The sequence below is a fragment of the Rattus norvegicus genome, chromosome 8 (genome assembly GCF_021556685.1).
Source record: "Rattus norvegicus strain SHRSP/BbbUtx chromosome 8, alternate assembly SHRSP_T2T, whole genome shotgun sequence".
Lineage (NCBI taxonomy): Eukaryota > Metazoa > Chordata > Mammalia > Rodentia > Muridae > Rattus > Rattus norvegicus.
In genome coordinates, this window is record NC_141541.1 from 115868861 (window position 1) to 115892487 (window position 23627).

General features: G+C 51.1%; 1 protein-coding gene across 8 annotated transcripts in view; it reads left to right on the forward strand.

Moving 5' to 3' along the window:
• Nucleotides 1-23627, forward strand: part of Cacna2d2 (calcium voltage-gated channel auxiliary subunit alpha2delta 2) — a 131690-nt gene that overhangs the window by 43522 nt on the left and 64541 nt on the right. For all 8 annotated transcript variants that reach the window (XM_087561397.1, XM_087561399.1, XM_087561398.1 and 5 more), the window contains 1 exon segment: nucleotides 22667-22783. In XM_087561397.1, the coding sequence (XP_087417523.1) occupies nucleotides 22667-22783 (117 nt within the window).

Below are 23627 nucleotides of genomic sequence, written 5' to 3' on the forward strand. Positions count from 1 at the left end.
ATTCCTCACTCTCTCTACGTGGAGCCGCTGGTTGTTCTTGAAAAACTCAGAGCTAAGATAATGGAATGAGTTTTTGCAGGCGACTGCTGGTTACAAGGAAAGATGTTTAGAAGGAAAAGAGCCTTCACTTCCAATTTCTCTGATGGCATTTCCAGAGGCTAGGCTGGCTGGACCACCTGCCAGAGCAAACTTTATTGCTTTTTGTCCTAGCTTTGTTCTGTAAAGGATGGAAGAGGGGACTGAAGCATTTCAGACCTGTAACGAGTCAGTGCTGAGTGTGGTTTGTTGAGGATGTGTATGTGTGTGTGTGTATGTGTGTGAATATGGGTGTATGTGTATGTGTGTATGTGTGTGTATGTGTATATATGTGTGTGTATGTATATGTGTGAATATGGGTGTATGTGTGTATGTGTGTGTATGTGTATATATGTGTGTGTATGTATATGTGTTGTATATGTGTGTTTGTATGTGTGTGTATGTGTGTGTAAGTGTGTATGTGTGCATATGTGTGTATATGTGTGTATATGGGTGTGTGTATGTGTGCATGTGTGTGTATATGTGTGTATGTGTGTATGTGTTGTATATGTGTGTATGTGTGTTTGTATGTGTGTGTATGTGTGTGTTGTATATGTGTGTGTGTATGTGTGTATGTGTTTATATGTGTGTATCTGTGTTGTATATGTGTGCGTATGTGAATGTGTGTATATGTGTGTATATATGTGTTGTATATGTGTGTGTGTATGTGTGCATATGTGTGTATATGTGTGTATGTGGGTGTGTGTATGTGTGCATCTGTGTGTATATGTGTGTATGTGTGTATGTGTTGTATATGTGTGTATGTGTGTTTGTATGTGTGTGTATGTGTGTGTTGTATATGTGTGTGTGTATGTGTGTATGTGTTTATATGTGTGTATCTGTGTTGTATATGTGTGCGTATGTGAATGTGTGTATATGTGTGTGTATATATGTGTTGTATATGTGTGTGTGTGTGTGTGTGTGTGTGCAAGAGAGAGCTTGTGTCACTGGGAATAAAACTCAGCCTCACCTGTACTACACAAGTCCTCCACACGAGTGACTTCCCCAGCCCAGCCATGATATTCTGGAGGAGGCCGTCATGGAGGTGTAGGGTTACGATGAGAGGCCAGGCTCTACTATGCTGTGCCTATTCTGACCTCTTCATGGAACTTTCTCTCCCTGTTTTTGTTTTTTCTCCTGCAAAGTTGGATGGTGATATAGAAGCCACTGCTGTGCTCTATGCTCCTGGTGTGGGGTGTTTAGCCATGGAGGAAGGACAGGTGGACAGAGTCTAAGTAGGTGGGACTGTATGAGGAGGGACAGATATAGGAGCAGACCTAGGAAGACAGCAGGAGTCCTGATGAGTCCTGGCATGACATTGGGGAACTGTCCTTCTAGAGAATTGGGGTCCAGAGAGGGTCAAGACAGGCTCTCAGTCACACAGCAAGCTGGGGCCAGAACACTAGATCCACACATCCCAGGTCAATGGGTGAAAACGATGTAGTCAAACTGTTGTGCTAGTGCTGTAGGTGAGCTACATCTGTGTGACAGATGCGTTCAGCCGTGAAGGGAGCTGGCCCATCCTGTGAACTGCTCCCCTCCCCCACCCAATAAGCCCTTGCCTTTTTTTTTTTTTTTTTTTTTTTTTTTTTTTTTTTTTATGGGAACCAACCATGGAGACTTTGGTTCAGTGCTTATGAAAACCCATCACCCCCTCCCATCTGCCAAGCCCTTCGCCTTTGCACGGGACCTTCTCTGGTGAGTGCATCTCTCTGTGCCTCAGTTTCTTTACCTAGAAAGCTGGGTTAACAGTATCCTTTCCTGGGGTGTCTCAGATTTTAAACAACACATAATGGTCTGGACTGATGACAAGAGGAAGCACTGGTCTGTGGCTGATGGACATCCTCTGTGGCGTCACCAGAGGGAGGTGAATGGACGCTGGAACGCTGCCCTCCTGGAATCTGTCAGAAGTTGACAATGCTTGGCACTGGGGACAGGCTGGGATGCATGGAGCGGAGCACGAGGGGGAGTGGGCACGCAGGCCCGAGTGTCTGTTTTGCTGATTGCTCCTTTTGCTTTCAAGGAGATTAAACTATTTTTAGTCCGTGCCTACTGCTGGTGAGACGCCGGAGGAAGCCTTTCTATCGCCGAGATTTTCTGGAGGCTGCCAAGTGTGGTCTTCAGCTCAATTCTGGGAGCCTCCCAGAGAGGGAGGGAGGAGCAATTCCATCTGGGGGCTTTGGGGACAGGCTAAGATCTTCCCTGGGGTCCTCGCTGCGCTGGCCTCCTCAAACCACGCTGCCCCTCGGCCCGCATAAAGCAGTAATCTGATGCGCCCGATGTTTGTAACGCTGTGTTTAAAAAAAGTAATTTATTTTCTAATTATTCCTTGTCTTGCATAACCATGCATTGCCAAAGTGTCGCTATTTAAAATATTTATCTCTCTACGCCGCAGGAGCAGCTCTGGAGCATGGAGGGGGAAGAAATAAAAGTCCGCGTGCCAGTCGCAGGCGTATTACTTTGACTCGTCCTGGCGGCTTTGACGTCTCCCTGTAAATACATTTATTTTTCATTAGGATGCTTCTGAGCCTGTGGCCCCCGGAGAGCGGAGTGATTACGCTGTTCATCTGCAAGAGATGCAATAGAAGGCCCCTCACAGAATGAGTTCCGCCCAGAGCATCCTGTGCCTGTCTGTGTTGGCAAGGGCCTGGGTGCGGGGCTTGGGATATACATTCCTGAACTTCATGTGCACTGGAAGGACATGTGGCCAGTCACATTGAACTTCGATTTAGCAGGGAAACTGAGGCCCAGAAAGGGTCTGCTTTGGAGTGGCATCAACTTTATTGGCAAAATGGGCAGCAGGCCGCTGGCCTGTCTCAGCCCTGGTGTGGGAAGCCTGCCTTTACAGCTGGAAAGGCTTCTGAGTCAGGGTCAGGGAGATCCTGGGAGATTTCAGAAGGAGCACATGCAGAGCTCAGGCGGAGGGCCTGAGGGAGCTGCCAGAAAGGCTTCCCACACGCAGGTCTCCCAACTCTCTCCCCTCATCCACAGCTGCGGATGTGAGCCACAGCGCAGGGTCTGGTCCAAGGGTTCCGAAAGCATCCCTCCTACCACTACTATTAGTCCAATGCCAGCAGGAACTGACCTGGCTCCTCCCTCCCTAACAGGCTCTTTTCCAATAAAAAAAAAATTTTTTTTTTTAGCTCACTGAGTCTAAGAGAGAGTTTTATGCTGAATTTTAAAATACCTTATTTTTTCCAGTCTCTAAACTGCTAATCTCCCAGGCTAAGGGATTCTGGGACAAAGGCAAGGCCTGGAAGTAGAAATCTGTAAAATTAGCTTCAGCGGTATTAGTGTTTGCAGTTGAAGATTGAAAAATTGCTTTCCCGGGGCCTGATTGGAGGCTCCGCTCTCCTTAGGGAAGAGGCAAGGACTCTGTACCGACACTGAGGGACAAATCCTGGGAGGCTGCTGTGGGTCCTGAAAGTCAGGCTGCCTTGTGCTGGGCTTAGGAGTGTCTTCTTCCCAAGTTACCCCCAGCAGCTAACAGCTTTTCCAGTTCTCAGGCACAGCAGGTGCCAAGATCATGCTCTGGAGTCCAGCTGGGCCCCTTCCTCTTGCTTTTTTTTTTTTTTTTTGAGACCTCCTGGACACTGTTCTTCCCACCCCCCACTAGTTCTCAAACACGTGAGGGTTGGGGGAGGGTTCCACAGCCAGGCAGAGGGGCCAGCTCTGGTGTCTGTGGGTGCGCCCGCCCGTATGGCCCATCAGGCCTCTTGTGTGCTTGATTGCCTCTGATTGGCTGCAGCTGAATTCAGCAAAAGCTATTATTTGCCCTTGATGAGCCAATCAGATGGCCTCATTGGCCATTCAGAGCAGGCACCGGAACCTGGGGGTGGGGGGTAGGATGGATACGATACGGGACTTAGTGACGGGGAAAGCTCTGGAACAGATGCAGGATCCGAACCTGGTCTGCGTCCACCATGACCTTCACGTGGGTCACACCCCCATTCCCTGACTCATCACCCCAAACCAGGACTTCTTACCCACTCCCACCTCACAACTGTCGTCACGATTCCCTCTTTCTGTAACACCTTGCCACGTACCTCTGCATGTCTAAACCTAAGACTTGCTTCAGGAAACCCATCTCTCCAACCAGACGTGAGCCAGTTCCTCTAAGGTGTCAGATCCCCCTTGACAGCCCTCTGGCTTGCTCCACCAGCAATTGCAGAAATCATGAAACAATCAGAAAGATATACCTGATGGCTCAGACCTACAATCCCAGTTACTCGGGAGACTGAAAAGAGAGAATCCCAAGTTCTAGGTCAGCCTGGGCAACTTAATGAGACTGAGTCTCAAAAAGTAAAGAGAGGAGGCGGGCGTAGTGGTGCACAGACCAGGTTCAAGGCCAGCCTGGTCTATGGAGTGAGTTCCAGGACAATCAGCGCAACACAGAGAAACCCTGTCTTGGAGGGAAGGACTAAGGATATATGGCTCAGTGTTAGAGCCCTTGTCTCACATGCACAACGCCATGGAGCCAATCTTCAGTGCAGGAAGAATTGCCGTCATCATCATCATTGTCGTCATTGTCATCATCATCATCATTATCATCATCATCATCATCACCACCACCACCACCACCACCACCACCACCATCAGGATCAGATAAACTTTCAATCCTCTGTCCTGAGGCCATGGACTGGTGAATTCCTATCACAAAATTCAGAGTTTTATTCCCCTTACCTGTTCAAGGGCCTAGTAATCAAACCTCTCTGAAGGCAGCGTGACCTTAGTTTGGGGCTGGGAAACATGAAACACAGGCCTTGGGAAGAGGTGTGGAGATCCCACAGCCTACAGCTCTCCAGCCTCTATTGACTGGCCAAGAGTTTGGCAGTCCAGTGTCTCTGCCCAATTCGGGTGATATTTGAATGTCAAGAGACCAAAGCTGTAACACACTAGAGACTCTGTGTGCACACGTGCACATGTACATGCAGGCACACACGTGTGTATGTCACAGAGAGGCTAAGAGGTGGGATAGACACACTATCAGGGGTTAGGAAAGGCTCTGGAGGCAGCTGGGGCAAAGAGAAGAGAACTTCCAGTGAGAAGCAGAGTCAGAAGCCTGAGAGTGAGGATGGGAGAGAGCATGGTGTTGGTTCCGCAGTGATGTGTGGAGCAGTGATGTGTGGAGGGGTGGGAGGACGAGAGCAAAGCCTTTGTTATGGGTCATATTCCTTGGAAATTAACTCTTAGACATGGATACAGGAGGCCTTTCCAAAAGTCCGTCATGGGAAATCTCAGCTTTTTGTGGAATGGTGAGGTGTCTCTTCCATAAGCTCAGAGTTTATGGGACCTCAAGGTTCCCAAGTGCAGTGACCCAAATACCCCCATCCCACGACTCAGGACTCCAGTCAGGGTCCTGGCTGTTGTGTCACCAACCTGGTGGGATTGTGACGGTAACCCCCTCAGGATCCTTGACTCTTAAAATTAAGCCTTGTGCCTGACCCTCAGTTTCTCTGCCTCTGGCTGCAAGAGATGAGAGAGTCTTTTTATATCCTGCCAAAGGAGCTTCTGACTTTCACATTTCACCTTAAATTCATGATTAATCGCACTCAGTCTTTGATTGTCTCTCCAAAGTACCAATAGCCCACAGCAACAGCCATCCCATTCCACAGTCCTTATAATTACACTTCCCGGAGCCTCTCAACTGCCTGAAATATTGCACCCATTCCTAAGTATCTCACCTCTGTTCCTGATGGGTGAGCGTTTGATCAGTTGTACCTGTCACATGCCAGGATTGCTAGTCCCCTACCTACCTCCACAGTGAGGTTCTCTTCGACAGTTGGACAGCGCCCACTATAGCATCTGCCTTCCGCCATAGCTGTGTTGGGTCAGTTCCCTGGAGTCAGAACCCGAGGTGGAGATGGTCCGCAGTTTACTTGCTTGACAAATGCAGCAGGGTTGATTGGGTAGCTGAGTAGGTCTGACTGTGACATTCTCTTGACCAAAGCCTGAATTGGTTCCACCTAGAATGGACCAAGCCCTCAGAGGTGTCCCCAGCTGAGGCCAAGCATACCAAGCCTTTGTCCTTTCTTATATTACCCAGAGCACAATGGGGCTGCTCCCCTGCTACTCCGGCAGGGACTAGGAAAGGACTCAAAGGAAAGTGTCCACAGCAGCCCCTGGCATAGCTGGGGGCAGAGAGGGGGATAAGAAGAACTTGACCTGATATGTAACTCCTACCCACATTCTACGTTGTCTCCTCCCAGCTCCGAGCCTTCATGTGAGCCCCTAGGGTCCTCTCAGCCAGTGGCTCACATTTCAGCAGGGCAGTGCCACAGCTCCAGTTCCCCGAATACAGCAAGATCTGAGAGCGGTACTGGTGCATGGTGTGAGCTCTGGGCTGCACACACACGGGCCAGGGCTGAGCTTCATTGGTAATCTAGCTGGGCGTCATACAGGCAAACCAATGCCAAGGGCAGTCTGGGTCTGAGGAAGTGGGAGACATGAGTCAAGTCCTTGCTAATAAAGCCAAAGTTGTCTGAATGCCCTATCATCCCAGGAACTGGGAAGCAGATAGAATTCCTCACCCGGCCTGGGCTATAAAGAAAGACCCTGGCTCAAAGAAAAAGTTGTCTGAGTCTTCAGGCAAGGAGTCTGAGAAGGAAATAGTGTTGCGTACCGGGTGAGTGGGGAAGTCTGCTCAGCCTGTTCTCAGTGGGTTAATTAATTAATGGCAGATGGGGGCAGGCTGGACTCCAGGGATGGCACTAGTGACATTTGCTCAACAAAGTGACCAAAGAGTAAAGAATCGTTAGGCAGCCAATGAGGTAAGCTTAGAAAGAGACCCTGGTAAGGAGAAGAACAATGGTGATGAGGCCACCTCAGACAGGCGACTGTCTGTGGTAAAGATACTGAAGGCCAGCAGGGATTGGTCAAAGAGCACTTCCAAGGCCATGGGTGGGTGGAAGCCTTGTGAACAAGGCAGATCCGAGCGCCCGCAGCACATTCCTCGTTTGAAAGAGCCCTGTGCTCACAGGTGTATTCTGGGTCCATGTCTGGCACACTGGCTACGTATTCCTGCAGCATCAGCCTATGGCTGGTGTAGAAGGGCTGGGACATAAGGACTTGTGCCTTATGTGAGTGTGACTGCGCGTAGGGAAACCTTGGCATGCCAGAAAAAAAGGAAGGCTCTGAGCCGGGCATGCGCAGGCTGGTATGCCAGTTAAAAACCATCATCAGCCTTAGTGTTCCAACAGCCTCTCTCACTTTGTAAAAGCCTTTTCTTTCAAAAAATAAAAGAAAATTGGAGGCAAGTACAATATTTGGCTGTGGCGGCTGTTAATTTGGCACTGGATGTCACCTCCGCCTATCTCTTCCAGGATGCCAAGTGTGCCTTTCCCAGCTCTGGGTGGGTGGGTGGGTGAGGTGATGGGGGTGCAGGGCGGGCTCCCCGAGCCTCTTAAGATTCGAGATTCATTTCCTTAAACACACATTGTCTCACTCCAATTTCACGTCCGAGCAGTTCTGGCGAGGAATTAGCAGCCCCTGGGAGAGAGTGCGGGCGGGTTCTGTTTACCCGGGGAGGGCGGAGGGCGGGCAGGCAGGCAGGAGGTGAGGGTGCAGGCAGGGGCTTGGGGCTGTTTGCACAAGGAGCCCACAGAGAGCCTGGGTCCTGGGTTGAGGCTGCCTTCCTTAGCCAGAGGCTCTCAAAAGGACCCACATCATCCCCTATCACAGAATGCGTTAAGTCCCACTCATTTCAGGTGCATAAAAGAAGACTCTGATGATTAAGGGACAAATGGAAGACACCAGGACCTCTAGTTAGAAGGGACCATTCAGCCCAACTGTCAATCAAAGAAGACTAGATAGAACCAGAGGGTCTACTTCTGCTCGACCAGCTTCTGCGTGTGGGCTTAATATCTCTGGAAGTCATTCCTTCCCCTGCCTGCAGCCTATGCCTCCAACTCCATGTCTCCTTTGTGGTCCATGCACTTGAAAGGCTACAGCCCTGTCACTGTATAGGAGAAGCATGAGCAGACCCACAGGACCCAGCATCAAGGCTCTCCCTGTGCCCACCAGTTCCCGAGTCTAAGGTGTCATCATGTATCAAGTGTAGAGATCATGACGTAGGACTGGGCTCCCACTTGCCTGCTTTCCCCTTCAAGGCCATAAGTTCACAGTGTGTGTGTTGGAAGCTATCCAAAGGGTCTGAGGAGGGCTGTGCCTCCGGCTACTCCTACCCTCAGGACCACAGACAGAACCTTCCTTCCATTCTACTGGGCTGCCCATTCTCTCTTCCACTTGCCCACAGCCTATAGTCATCCTCCACCCAAAATTCATACCCCCCTCAGTGTGTCAGAACTGGCTGCCCCAGAGAGACTAGACAGGGCTGAGCCTAAGGCTTGCTGTGAAGGAGATGGCCCATCCCCCAGCTCTCCCGGCCTGCCGCTCATTCATCACCTTTTAGAGGGGAGACCTGCTAATTTGTTAGCCCATTAGCTGGGCACTAGCAGCATATGGATCTGATTCCTACCTGCCTGTGTTGCCTTCCTGCTTGCCTCAGATGCGCTCATTGCAGTGCAGGCTTGTCATGAGCTGGTGGGGGCTTTATCTTAATCAGATGAGGATCCCCTCAGTGAGGCATCGGAGGGAACCTTTAAAAGTACAGTCTGGAGTTCAACAAGCCTACCCATGGACTTCAGTGACATCTGCAGTTGAGACAGAGCCTCTTCTAAGCTGTGGACCAGGGTGGGCCCTGCTTTGGGGGAAGCAGTCCTTATTTGTGGTGTTCAGAGAGAGGTGGTTTTCTCTAGCCCACCACCAGCAGGCGGTCAGCCATTTCCGTGCTGTTTCTAGATACTCTTGTTGGAAATGGGGGTGGTAGGGAGGACGTTTTGTCCGACGGGTCCTTTATTGTGTCCTGCCCTTGAGTTTCTGTGATGGGGCTCTTTTGCAGCCTGGCATCCTTAGTGGGAGATTCTGGGTTGCCTGGGGCTGAACATGTGACAAAGGAAGAACTCTAGTCTCTAAGACAACGGGCAGAAGGGATAGAGGCCTCCTGGGTTTGAGCAGAAAGACTCCAGGGCATGAGGAGTTGTCCACGGAAGGAAGGATTCCTCACCGGTCATTTACAGATTTTTTTTTCCCAGCATGCACATGTGAACCTGGATACAGACACCCTAGAACACATATGTATCTAGAGACATGAGTAATGGCTCTTCCAAGTACCCGGAAACACACATTCACTGAGACATTTGTCTGACACGTGCTGCCCATTGGAACATTGTTGCTCTCCTAATATACACAAAAGTGTGTACATACTGCTAGGTACCACCCTTGTGGTGTGCGTTCAACCTATGTGGAATAGCTTATGCACATGAGCACAGGCACTGGAGGGACACACACACACACACACACACACACACACACACACACACACACACACACTGGCTCCTCCATTATCTGGGTTTATGGTAGAAATAAATTTGCAGTTTAGCAGCCCTAAACCTGCCAGAGTATAACCATAAAGAGTGGATAGCCTGGGCTCCAGTGAGTCTTGCTGAGAACACGCTGTACAGGAAGGGTTTCCCAGCATGCTTTGCGGCAGAATATACCAGGTCTAACTGGCAGAGGGGCCTATGCGGGGACTGCCTAGGTAATGCTGGGGAGGGGGAAAGAGTCAGGCTGTGGTCACCACCTGGGGACTCCAGCTTCAGACATCTCTAGTCCTAGAGTGGGAAGTGTTAACTGTAGCTCAGGCTGGAGGCAGGACAGTCTATAGGTCATGCAGAGGACACAGATGGTCTATCTCTTACCCTGGCTCTGGGGACAGAACAAGAGTACTGGGAACAGTCCTGGGCAGTTCTCTAGTTTGGAGTGTGACAGGGCAGACGACAGATACATTCTGGAGGAGCTTTGGGTCTTCTGGTGGCAGAGGCAAGAGTGTAAGGTGAAGCCCAGTTCAGAGTACAGGCAGGATGGCCAAGTGATTGGCTGAGTTCAGCCCACGAGCCTTCTCTGGCACTCCTGGGAAGATCAGGTCACAGCTCCTGCTTAATACATCTCTTAGTGGGTACCTTAGGGGGTCTCCCAGCAGGCCCAGTTGGTATGAAGTAAGGAAGGACACAGCTGTCCATTCTCCTGTGCCTGCTAAGGGGGAAATGGGGCCGACTTACATAATTGGGGCAATTTGTGTCACTCTTGTCCTCCTGGCATCATGACCATCACCATCTCCTTGCTCAAGGGAGTCCTTGATTGAGCGAGAAGCTCAGGCCTCCCTCCCTCCAGCTGGGGGTTGCTGAACAGAGGATGTGGGAGCCATAGGCTGTGTCACTGCTGAGAGCTGCCAGATGTCTAGGTCATGAGAAAATGGAGGGGCTAAGTCACAGCATATGTGGGGACTCAGGTCAGTAGCCTTAAGTCTGCCTGGTAACCTGTTACGTTCCCAGAGAATTTGCACTGGCAGACACTCATGCCAGGTCTCAACAAGGGGTAGGAGACAAAAATGTCCCTCTCCACCCTGAACCTCCCTCCAGAAGTTGACACTTGACTTTGTCTAAGGATGGGTTTTCCCACAAGCCCTCTGAAAAAGCAGAACTTCAACACTCCCTCTGGGTCTCAGCCTAGAACACATGCAGTATCACCCTGAGGCCCATAGGAGGAGCCACTGCGCAGACCAAGGCTTCAGTGGACGTCCTGAGTAAATCTCAACGGACAACCTGGGGCAGATGACAAAGGACTCTTTAATGTGAGGAGGTTGGCTTTCTGTTGATCATTCCTTCAGCTCTCTCTGAGGAACAGCTCTCCATAGGATGTTTAAAACAGGGTGTACTTGGAAACTCAGGACACAGCTGTCGTCATGACTTTCATAGCCTGAGACAATTGGCCCAAGATCTAAGGTTGAGGGGGGCAGTTGAATGGTTTCCTGAAGATTAGTTGGTGGGAACATAAGGCTGGGACTGGGCCAGGGTCTCTGTCTATATGCATGATTAGATCTCATAAACATTGAGGTGATTCTCTCTGTGTGTCATTGTCCCATCTCTGAAGCAGGGACAGCAACAGGGGCTTGTGTGGACGGTATACAGTGTGTGACTAGAATAGAGGTTTGCTTCAGTCCTGCCAGCATCCCTGCGATAATTGTCAACCCCTTTTAGCAGTCCCCAAAGCTGGGTGAGGGGATGGCCACATGGAATGGGAGCCCATGCATAGCATCTGTTCTCCTGAGTACCGCACACTTATTTAGAAGTTCATGACCATTCAGGCTGAGGGCCTGCCAGTGTTTGCCAGCATGTCAGGCTCCCGGTCCTGTTTGCACAGTTGGTTTGCATGGCAAACACTGCTCAGGCCCACGGAAGGTAAATGCTGGCTCCTGCGGTTGCTGGGGTTCTTGCATCTAGAGAGAAGGAAGCTGGAGCCGCAGGTGTCAGCAGTGGAATAAAGGGAGACTAAGGTGCAGAGAAGGACCAGCGCCTTCTGACTCGGGTCTGCAGCTCACGGGCCCCAGCTCAGGAAATCTCCGAGCGATGGCCTCCAGCATTTTTCAGATTCAGAGTAGGGAGCTTCCGTGAGGGCTTAGAAAGGCGATAAGTGATGAGAGAGCATCCTCTCTAGGTTTGTGCCCCCAGTGTGTGTGTGTCCCGAGTGCACTCGTGCCCCCAAAGTGTACCCATCCTCGGCACATCCGTATGTGCGAAAGGCCCCGGTGTCTGGGTCCTGTTGGTTTCTTTATGCTTCCAACTTGTTCTGCGGAAGATGTAAAGGCACTTACAGGGACACATAAAATTCAAGAAGAGCTATAAACTGAGAGTGGGAAAGAGAGAAAAGTGAAAAACGGAGCTGGGAGATGCTGACAGAGGAAGTAAGCAATAGTGGTTCAGGCGTGAGTGCTCCTTGTATCAGACATGAAGGCTCCTCATACACTCATTAACACCCTTCCCTTGGGCAGTGCCAGCTTGGCTCTGGTGCCCACTGCCTTGTTGCTACCTCAGATTCCAGCCATGTGATCCACCTGCGTCAGGGACTTAGGGGGCAAGCCCAGTACCTCCTGGGACCCAACTCAGAGACCACTGATGACTCTGCTGTGTCTTTGCTCCTGCCAGGTACCCCACACCATTAGGAGCCTCTCCAGTGGTGTGTCCCACAGGAGGATTTGGGGCTGTGACCTTCAGGTAGCCCCGGCCCTCTGGAAGCTGCAAAGCTCTGCTGCTTAAAACATTGCTCACGGTTTTTTTTTTTTTCTTTTCTCTTTTCTTTTTTTCAGAGCTGGGGACCGAACCCAGGGCCTTGCGCTTTCTAGGCAAGCGCTCTACCACTGAGCTAAATCCCCAACCCCATTGCTCACGTTTTAGGGTAGCTTCGGAACACCTCTTGAGGTACAGATGGAAGACCCACAGAGCCTTACCTAGGTCTGGGGCTGTCAGCGCCAGGTGTCCTCTGTGAGTCTAAACACAAGATACAAGCGGGATCTGTCAATGGTTTCCTGGGTGCCCAGTGTGAGTGAGGAGGTAAAGCCGATAGCATGACACAGTCTTGGGTGTGTGTGCTTCTCTTCCTTTACTTTTTAATCAATTTTTTACATGTATGGGTGTTTTGTCTGCATTTATGTTGGTGTCGCATGTGAATGACTTGTGCCTGTGGAGGCCAGAAGGGGCTAGATCTCCTGAAATTGGAGTTATGAATAGTTAAAGCGTCCACGCAAGGGCTAGGGATTGAACCCGGGTCTTCCTCAAGAGCAGCAAATGCTTGGGAATCTCTCCATCCCTAGCAGGTGTGTTTGAAGCTGTCTGTGGAGACAGGTATGAGACAAAAACACTGGGATGGGACCTCCTGGCGCAGCGTGGGAAGCCACAGTCAACACCGAGGCTTACTGCCGTCTCTGCCTTTATGCCCCACTGTCACCATGTGAGGGTCTCATATTTTCACAGAATCCAGCCAGCCCCAAGACCCTGGCAGCCTCTCTCATGACCAAGGCTGTAACAGATGTGGTCACAGTTTGGTGACACCTTTAGCAGTAAGTCTTAGCAGTAAAGGATAGCCTTCGAGACCAGAAAGTTGGTCCTTGGAGGACAACCTGTGCAAGCAAGACACCCAGGGCTTTGGAAGCCACCCTGAAAGAGGGACCTCACAAGAAGTCTCCGGGACCCTACATCCTGACCCTCAGTCTTTGAGGAATGTTTAGAGCAGCCAGGCTGAGGGAAAATGGATGTTCCTTCTGAAGAGCAGGGCTGGAATTCAAACTCATGTGTCTGAACATTGTAGGGCACTGGTATGAGGGATGGGGAGATTTTACCTTTGGACAGGCTCTGACCCCTGTGGCACCTCTGTTTCTTCATCATCGGGACAACAAAGCAGCCAGCCTTGTCACCAGTTATGATGGAGTATGAACAAGGAAGCCTAACTAGGGGACTCTCTCAGAGCAAGGCTTGTTTCTAACCACTCTGGAGTCCCTGAGAGACCTGCCCCAGCCTCTGTGCCACTAAGCCCTCTCTGCTGGATTATACCACTGAAATAGAGGTCATGCAGGCAGACGAAGCAGGTTTTTGTCCTTTGCTCTCTGGCTTCTAGAACCATGCTTCAGGCCAAACCTCTAACCCATCTCATGGGAGAGTTTACAGGGTGAATTTCTGCTCGCTTTAGGGGATAAGAAAGGGGATAGCATCTTCCATGAGATCTGTATAGCCAAAGGGCTTCTCAAAGCCGTCATTTTGAATGAGGTCACGTCTTGGATCTATGAAATAATTAGAAGCCTCCCCAGCCCACCAAGGGCACATTAAGCAGCAGATCGCAGACCCTGCATAGCATTCTGCTCCTAAGAGGTCATAGAGAGGCCTCACTCCAGTCCATTTTATAGACACCCCCCCACACTCAAGAATGAGGCAGAGAAGAGAAAGGGTTAAAGAGACAAGGCAGCAAGGCAGTCATGGGGCCTGGTCTCTCTGGTAAGGCTATCAGTGGAAGAAGGCTCATTGCTTCCTCTGAGGGCAAGGTCCTCACGCAGAGACAAGCAGAGGCAGGGCCATGCAAGTGAATGAGGGTACAGAGCAGACCTGACTCCTCTGGCAGCCGAGAGAATGGCAAAGTACCCAGGGGCTAGCGATGATGGTGGTTCGGAGAAACCCCCTGCCACAGAGGCTTCCTTCAGAATTTCTACCTCCCACATCCTTGGTTTCCACAGTTGTAAAATGGGAGTAGTAGCTGTGGGATTGTTAAGGAGACTTAGGGTGTTACACCAAGCCCTGTGGAGCTGCACAGAGGACCTTGTCACCAGTGCCACTGTCCTTCTGTGGCTGATATGATTCCCATGGGAAGAAAACACGAGCCAACTGGATGGGAAGGCAGTGAGAGAGAGTGCAGCCAGGGTGGGTGGCAAGGGGCCACAGATGCCGACACAAACAATCTGTTTCTCATAAACATGGGCACCCACAGCAGCCGGCCGCCACCGCGACTTGTACGAGTTGGGAAAGTGCGGGTGTGTTTACTCGCACTCCCCCGTGCCAGCTGGTATGCTGGGCACAGCCTCACTCCCAGCTGCCTCAACAGCCGGCAGCTCCCAGCTCAGGGAGGGGAGTGTGAGAGGCCCCTGGATCTTGCCTACAGTTTGGTTCACCTCAGGCTTAAATCACTATTATTTTCCCAAGTCAAATGTGGAAGACAGGGTGTTGAGAGTCTCCTTGGCAGTTGGTCATATGACTGGGCTGGGTGAGAGCTGTTTTCCCGGTCAGAGCTTCAAGGGACCCCTGTATTGAGTTTGAACAACAGGAAGGCCTCCAGTGGGGTCCAAATCCACTCCGTCTATACCCCAGCTACCTTCTTGGTATCTCAGCACACTCCAAGCAGAAAGGTGCGTGCTGCAGTGGGTGCTCTGTGGCTGCCGTACGTGCAGGAGGTGTCACCTGTGGCATGGGCTCTGTTGGGACCATGTCCTGGGGGTGCTGAAGGGTGTGTGTTTCTGGTTCTCTGCCCTGTGAACATGATCTAGGCAGTGGTAGTGGCAGAAAGACATATCCGCTCAACCCTTGAGGCAGGGCAAATATTCATCATGAGGGTATTCTCATATCACTCATCATATACCTCTCGGCCCAGTGGAGAATTTTGAGTCAGAGTGGTGGGGACTTAGTACCCAGGACCTCCTTAGCAGGCAGTAAGTGGTCCATACTGGAGCTATCACTTGTGACCTTGATGATGGGTCATGCGAGGCTTTGGACAATCAGAATTTGATATTGAAGCTGGGCAGTGGTGACTCCCACCTTTAATCCAAGCACACAGGAGGCAGAGGGATGCAGGATCTCTGAGTTTGGGGCCAACCTGGTCTAAAAGAGCAAGTTCCAGGATAGCCAAAACTACACAAAGAAACCCTGTCTTGAAAAATCCAGAAAAAAAATAAAGAATTTGGTATTGAAATACAATAATGTCTACTCTCTCCCCATTCCTCACGGACTGGGTCATTTGGGAGAGGTTGCTATCATTTTAGTAGGGAGAGCCATAATTCCTCTCTCAGTGCTGGGAGATGGATAGGTGGTTAAGAGTACTTGTTGCGCTTTCGGAGGACCTGGGTTCTATTCTCGGCACCCACATGATGGTTAACAATCATCTGTAACTCTAGTTCCAGGGGCTCACTCTCTTCTGCCCTATGTGGGGCCAGACACACACATGGCACACAGACATACATGCAACTAAAAGACCGTAGACATAAAACAAAAAAAAAAATATTTTTTCAAGTTTCTTTCATCCCTTGCCTGTCCCAGACATTCCCTCAGTACAGACAGCCAGAATGTAGGTAAAATTTAGTTACACACTCGAGTGTCACATAGGCATATGGCCATGGGAACATGTTATCTAATTATAGTAGCCTGGAGCCAAGCCACCGTGTTGGGTGACTCTGTGTGAACCCTTGGCCTCCTTGACAGCTGGGCTCGCATTAGTTCCTGTGACAGGGAACTTGTTACTCACTAAGCAATGAATGTTTCCAGGATTTGGGAATCTTGGATGTAAAAAGGTTTCTTTAATTTTCCTGAGGTGAGATATGTTCCTCTGTTCTCAGTAGCCCTAGGAACGCTGGAGAAAGGACCCTTCATTTTGGAACTTGGCGGTGGAAGCCAAGCTTTTTCCACATGAAATACAGGCTTCAGTAGACAATCAGGTTTACCAAGGCTTTAGAATCAGAGTAGGAAGGGTGGTAAATGCCTACTGTCACAGTACTTGGGAGGCTAAAGTAACAAGACCATAAATTACAGGGCAGCCTGTGCTACAAAGTAGCAAGGATCCCGTCTCAAAAAAGAAACAAACTGAAAATGAATCCCTTTAGAAACCCACATCTGTGTCAAAGAAGCAAAGACAGGACCACACCCAGGAATGGTTTCTGTTTCCTTTATTCCTGTGTAGGGTTGGACATACAGGGAGAGGGACCTTCCGAGAGCCACCTTAGGGACATTTTCTTACACTGGCCCCAGCCTGGCTGGGAGGATTTTATTTTATTTTATTTTATTTGGTTTATTGTTTTGTGTTTCGTTTTGTGCTTTTGAAAAACAAGAGATTGAGCCTTTTTATGACATGGATTTTACAGCGTAACGAGGCAGCGTAATTTCCCATTCTCAGCGGCAAGTGCACTTTTTACACTAATTGCATAATTAGACATAATGTACTAATTGCAGTAATGGATGACAGTCAACTAAACTTTAACTTTAAAAACAGGGAGGCGTTGCTGGGGGTGGTTAGAGGGACTTTATCCCCCCTCCTTGAGTTTTGTGAAGGGGATGGGGGAGCTTGCCTATGAGAGCTCTTAGCAGCTGACTCTTAGGGCCCAAACCACAGAGCCACTGGGCCCTACTCCCCTGCCCAGGCTCATGCAGAATATGTCACCAATGTGGTCTGCCCCCTCGGGGATGTGGGCTGTGCAGGTAGGGTGTGGCCAAGAAAGGGATCACCTGTGGCAGAAAGTCCTCCCTTGTATGCAAGACTGAATTGTAACGCCCTGGTTACATCTGCCTGTGATCCCTTCTAGACAGTGTTCCCTGGGCAATCTCTACTTGCTTGTTAGCAGTGTGACCACCAATGTCACAGTATACAAACCCTGACTGTGACAATACACCATACATGGACCCACCACCATGGAACCAACCCTCCATGGAATGGTGGCAGTTGACAGCGGTGAGCAAGTGAGGAAGCCTGGTGAGTGGCGCACTCTGGTGCCCAGGCACTGACTGTGTTCTGAGGGCTCCAGTGGCCCCCTTGCCCTTGCTGGGCTGTAAGTTCGATCCTGGCAACTGAAGCAGCCTAGGGAGTTCTCAGTCATAGACGCACTACTGCAGAATCCCCTGCATCAGGGTTTTCATGTACCTAATGTGGGGCACCGTCTTAGTCCCAATAAGGTGGTGCCTGTACCAGATCTGTCTCAGGTGCTTATGTGGGAAGGAATCCAGCTGCGTGGCCATGCATCACTCTTCCCAGCCAATGGTGATTAGCGGGATGTACAGACTCTTGATGAAGAAAGGAGGCTGGTTAAGCAGCCTACTGGGGGTGAGGCCAGGGGTTCACTCTGGCTCTGAGTGCCTGGCTTAGGGAGTCTTGAACTGGTCACAGCGTGTTCTCCACTCTTCTAACCTCCTGCCGCTCTTGGGCTATCTATGACCCTCATTTATGGCTTCCCTAATGTCTAACGCCTGGTCTAGCAGTCAACACCCATCCTTGGTGGCAGACTCCAGGAACCCCTTTCATAGCTCTAGTCTGCCGTTTGCAGTCTACTTCTTGCCCACCCCATTAGGAGCATGGATGCATGAGGGACTGGGTAGTTAAGACACCCACCTTGGCTGTTTTATGTCAGACACCAAGAGGTGCAGTAAAAGAAGGTTTAGGGAACAGCTGCTCATCAGGGGAGAGCAGGCTCGGAATGGGGGCTGGGATGCTGGCGCACCTAGCTGGGCCCCACGCTGAGTCTGGGCCTTTGAGGAGACAAACAGAAGTGAGGCGAGCCTGCATCAAATCTTTCTTGTTCCATTTTCTTTCTGATTTAATTTTCCAGAGATTAGGGCCCGTTCACCTTCACTGCGGAGAAGCCTCAAGAGCGCGCCTGTTTTCACTCCCAGGGTTATGTGGTTGGTTAGAGGATCCAGCTAAGTCTGCCAGTCCTCTGCCCCCTCCCTTCTGGAGTGGCTGGCTTCCCACCCCACTCCCACCCCGACCTCTCCCCGAGCCTTTCAGTATTACTCCTCTGCCTCAAGCTCCTTTCTGGTTGGTCAGACTCCCAGTTCATTCCTTGAAACCTTTATGACCCCTTTCTCAAAAGTCTTATCTTCAAGTTTAGGGATAGATACAGAGGACAGAACTGCAAAGTACCCTAAGGCGAGGGCTTTGGATCAAATGGGCCCTGCTCAGCTAGAAAAGCTCTGCTGTGGGGCTTCACCTCCCTTTGGCTGTTGAGTGGGGATGACAAGATGTGAATCACTGAGGGCAAGCTTGCAAAGCACCTGCCCCACAGTGGGACGTTTCTGTGTCCTCCTCCCTTTCTGCTCTTTTCCCTCCTCTCTCTCCCTTCTCAACCTCCTCACCTAACCTGAGCAGGTTAGAGCTGGCTCAGGTCCAGGCCCCACTGCTGCCAGTTTCCTGGAACATTATAAAGTACCCCTGATGGAGTCTGTCCATGCCACTTGTCCGGAGGTCTTTCATTTCCTGTGGCAGCTTTGTAAAGGTTCCTGGTGTTTGGAGATGAGGCTGGATTTTTCCGTCCTGCAAGTGTTCAAGTTTCCCATCCGAGGTTCTGCAGGCTCACTTCTCGTTTATGTAGCTGCCCTGGGAAGCAAGAGGTTGTGCAGAGGGTCTGGAACCCCCAAAGGGACCACAGAGCTAGCATGAGTACCCTAAGGGAAAGAAGGTGGGGACTGAGAAGATACCTCAAGCACGTTGTGAACATTGGAGACACTTGCAGAGACTGGAGGATCCCTGGGACTAGCTGACTAGCCAGTCTACTCAAATCAGTGAGTTCCAGGTACAGTGAGAGACATCCCCCACCTCTAGAGAAGGTGGAGCACCACTGGACATGCCTCCACATGCACACACTTGCACATCATACAAACACATTTTTAAAGGTAGTGATCGGAAGTCCATGGTAGAGGATGGTAGAAGCTCGTGATACGAGGGACTCTGTACAACCCCATAAATTGTCCCTCCTGCCTTAACCATCCCTGCTGTTCCTCAGGCCCTCTGCCACTGTCTCCTTCCCTCCTCCATGTGCCTGCACAGCTCTGTCTGCCTCCCCTGTCCCAGCACCTTCCTTCCATCCCCTGTGGGACGAAGCCTCTTTGCACCACTAACATGGATGGCTTAGAGTTGCAGCAGCCTGGGTACCTACTGGTCCCTTTGTTCAAATCAAACCAGCTATCTAGATAAAGGTGAAGACCACTAAAGCATTGTTGCCATGGGAACTATTGTGGGTTTTTCCCCCCAAATAACTCTCTGGGACAAGGAAACCAGCAGGGATGTGGTCTTGCTGTGGTTGAGGCTTTGCACTCTGTGCCCTGACCTTTCTGCCATGTCCTAACTGGTCCCAAGATTAGGGGTTGGTGTTGGTGGGAGGCTAGCTAGCAGGGTCCAAGCACTGCACTTTCTCCGGGCTCCCTCCTGGATCCATGCTAGAAATCAGCTCCCTGGACCACATCAATGTGGAGATGACCTATCTCCTGGGGAGGGACACCTGCTGAACTGTGCCATCTGGATCTCCCTTGGGCTCAAGACTGAGCTCAGAGCCCTTCCAGGGAACAGAGGAGCTGGAACAGGCCCAAAGGAATGTTGAAAGTAGGAGACACCAGGGTCCTGCCATTCAGGAGTGGCTATGTCAATGTATCAGGGGTTCATTTGGGAATAGGAACTGACTAGGCTGGCAGCTTGAGCAGCCACTAGGATTCTGTCTTCATTACAACAGAACCCCTTACAATCCGTTTCCTCACTCATGTAGGATTTAGAGCTCATGGGAAGACACAGCAGCCAGGATAGCATGGCTTTGAGGCCCGCTAGCAACAGTCCAAAGAGACCTCAAATGCAGGCACCAGGGTGGGCAGCAAAAGAACCCCGTGCTAAGTCCTTGGGTAGAAGTGGAATGGGAAAAAAACCTGCCAGACGCATACAAGGCTCTGCGAGCAGAAGCTAAGGGGTGAAACCCATGTCCTGGAGCTCTGCTCTTAAACATGGAATCCGGCATCTGCCTTTGTCGAGTGTCCTCCGCACACAGACATGGTGCTTGGGGGGACAGCCAAAGAGCTAGCTGTCTCTGTGTGCTATCAGTGGCTCCCTGGTGTCTGGGCTCCTCTGTTATCACCTCCAGGGCCCAGAATGAGGTGTTAGGGAAAAGGACAGGGTGGCTGAGGGAGAGAGTTAAGGGTGTGGGGCCTGACTTGGCTAAAACTCAGGAGAAAGAGGTTGGCTAGCTGGGAATGAAAGCTGATGTCTTTCGACAGCGCTCAGCTCAGCAGGCACATCTAGCAGAAGAGTGGGGGCAGGGCGGGGACTGAAACTACTCCCTCGGCCCCAGAGTGGTAGTAAGCAGTAGTGTTAGTGGCAAGGGCACAGAGTTCCAAAGACATGAACTGTGCCGTAGTTCGTTGGCTTGTAAGGACTCCCATTCTCACAAATATATCAAACACTGGGGATTCAGAAATGGCGACTTTTAGAAGAACCTCAGCCTCCCAGTTTTGTGTCACCTGTTGGGAACCTTGGAGTGTGGCCCTGGCACCAGATCTCTTCCCCATGCTGGCCCCAACCCAGTAGCCAAGTGGATTTCAAAGTGTACCCTATGCCTGAGAAAGGGGGTTCCAGGCTTTTCAAAAAGGCATGCACAGTCCACAGGAAACCAGCGTAGTCCAGCCTCAGAGCCTAGGAATGACCTTGACAAGTGAATCGAATGTGTCAGAACTGCATCCGTTGGCCCTGATGAAGCCAGGCAGCTGCGCCCCCTGCTGGCAAAACAGGCTGGGTGCTCCTTCAGCGGTGTCGCCCAGACCCCCGCTGCAACACAGTCAGACTGCTCCAAAGCAGGGAATGGAGGGTATTTTAAACCTCCAGACCTGAGAAGGAAACATCAGGGGGGATGGAGCGCGTGGCTTTGTCACTAAGTCCTTTGTCTAGAATTGTGTTCTTTTGTCTGATTCTCCGTTTCCCTAACGTAGGGAAACGCAGCTCTCTGCTTGCCTTTCCTTTGCCTCTGTGGCAGAGGACCTTGGTCCAGAGGCTGAGCATGGGTTCTATGGAACAACCGGCCCTGGTGTCCACTCAGAGCCTCACTCCTCTCTGGCTGCACAACCAGGCCCTGCCACTCGCCCCCCTAATTGCCACAGCTCTGTGGGAAGGAGAGACTTCATCCCCAATTATTCTATTCCAAGAGAAAGACAAAAAGAAAAGAGAAGCAGAGAGGGATGAGGATGATGGAAGGAGAAGATTCCTGAGCCTGTGGTCTGTGTTGCTTTAACCCTCGCACTGCCAGGCACTAGGCAGACGGCAGGGCTGAGGCTCTGGCAGCCCCCAGCCCCCAGCCCCCAGCCTTTCCTCCTGTCAGATGGCAGAGTCCTTATCTCTGCACGTCTTCTGTCATTCTCAACCTTATCGCTCCCTGCCTGTCTGTCTCTCATCAGGTGCCTTTGTCACCTCCTTATTGCCCCTCACCACCAGTTTTTCCTGTCTCTGAGTGTTCCCACTTTGGCACAGCCTGGCGGTAAGGCTCTGTCATGGTAGCCGGGCCTATGACCTCTAGTGGGGAAGGAGCCAACTTGGGGTACAGGCTTCCTGGAATTGTTTGAATGGGCACACAGACCAGGTCAGGCTTGGAGACACTCACTGGTGTAGAACGCACGCACATGCAGGCACATACCCAAGACCCCAAGCATGAACAAAGATGCCTCTGGGATTCACGTACAGGCTCCCAGGCTGCCTCTTAGAGGACCCAGCCTTACTCACTCCAAAGCCCACATGCCGGCATGTGCACGCAGATGACAACGTCAGGCCTTGTCACATACTCACCATCAGATTACACCAACACGTGCATGTGTACTGAGGCTGTGCCTCCTAAGGAGGAAGAATGGGCAGATTAATTCTCCCCACCGGGTCTCCATCAATATTCTGCACCTTGAATGTCAGAGGAGCCCCCAGGGGCTCCTAGAACTCTCCATAGTTTCTGCAAATGGCCTGGGGCAGCACCCACGAAAGGAGCACAGCTGCCTGAGGCTGCGTGGGGGCGCTGCTGTGAGTATGCACACGGAAGAGATGCATTCGTGGATATGTACATACGTGTACATGTATGGGTGTGGTTTATGATACATGTTTTTCAGCTTCACCTCGCTCACCACACACCCTTGTCTTCTGCTTCCTGTGCAGTCTGCCCTTCCCCGCTGCTGCTCATAGCACACAGTGGGTGCTAGTCACAGCCCCGGAGGGGCCTGAGACAAGGCAAACTTCCCATCAGGCAAACTTGGCCACCAACTAACCCAGATGCAAGCTACAGAGCCCAGGCCTGCATTCTCCCCTGAGATCATGAAGGCCCTGGACTCTGTGCTTGTTGGGGCCAAAACCAATGTCCTACAGGGACAGGGGCTGAACTGAGGTATGTATGCAGTGAGTAGATGAGTGATGGACCATTCTGGCCTCACCCTTAACCTCTGCTTCCTTCTAGATCTACAAGGACAATCGGAACCTGTTTGATGTGCAGGAGAATGAACCACAGAAACTAGTGGAGAAGGTGGCAGGGGACATTGAGAGCCTGCTGGACAGAAAGGTCCAGGCCTTGAAGGTAGGCCAGTGTGTTGGGAGCTTGAGAACATTAAGGGAAGGCAGGGTGGAGTGGCCTTGAGTGAAGGCAGTGTTCCAACCCTCACTGTCACAGAGCACTTGAATCCCTGGATTCCAGCAGGAAAATCAGCAGTCGGCTGTGCCTATGGGGCTGTGGGCAGCCGTGACAGTTGTAATTGGGTTTGGCTGCATGCGAAGTGACCTGGCAGACCTAGGCTGCCTTGCCTCTCCCTCCTGCAGGGCCTGGAGATTTCTCATTCCTCTTGGCCTCCAGCTTGTCTGTAGATGGTGAAATGAGTACCGGGTCAGAACAGTGACTTGTTGGTAGAGTCTGCCACTAGGTGGGCTGCAGGATCTGGTGGGGAGGGTGTGGCATAGAAGCAGATGGAGGAAGGGGTCTGGAGTCCCTGCTCTGCCCAGATCTTAACTATTTCTCCGTCTGTTGCGGGCCTCCGTCTTCCCATTTATACTCAGGGAGGTAGCAGCTCGCAGGCATTGGGTTTTCATGCGTGGCCAGACTAGCCTGATAAAGCAATCAGAGCCCTGCTCACTCCAAGGACAGGAGGTGGGAGGGCCCCTCAGGAGCTACAGAGTCATTCATAAATGGGCAAGAAGCATCCATTCTGCCCCTAGACCAGCAGCACCATCGTAGCTGCCCCAGTTCATGTAGAATAGAAGATAGCAACATCTGATTGAAATAGAGGAAGGAAGGAAGGGAGGGAGGGAGGGAGGGAGGGAGGGAGGGAGGGAGGGAGGGAGGGAGAAAAGTTTTGATGTGCCCTACAACATGGATACACTCAAATGAATACCGCCAAGTGAAAGAAACCAGTGACAAAGGCCATGCA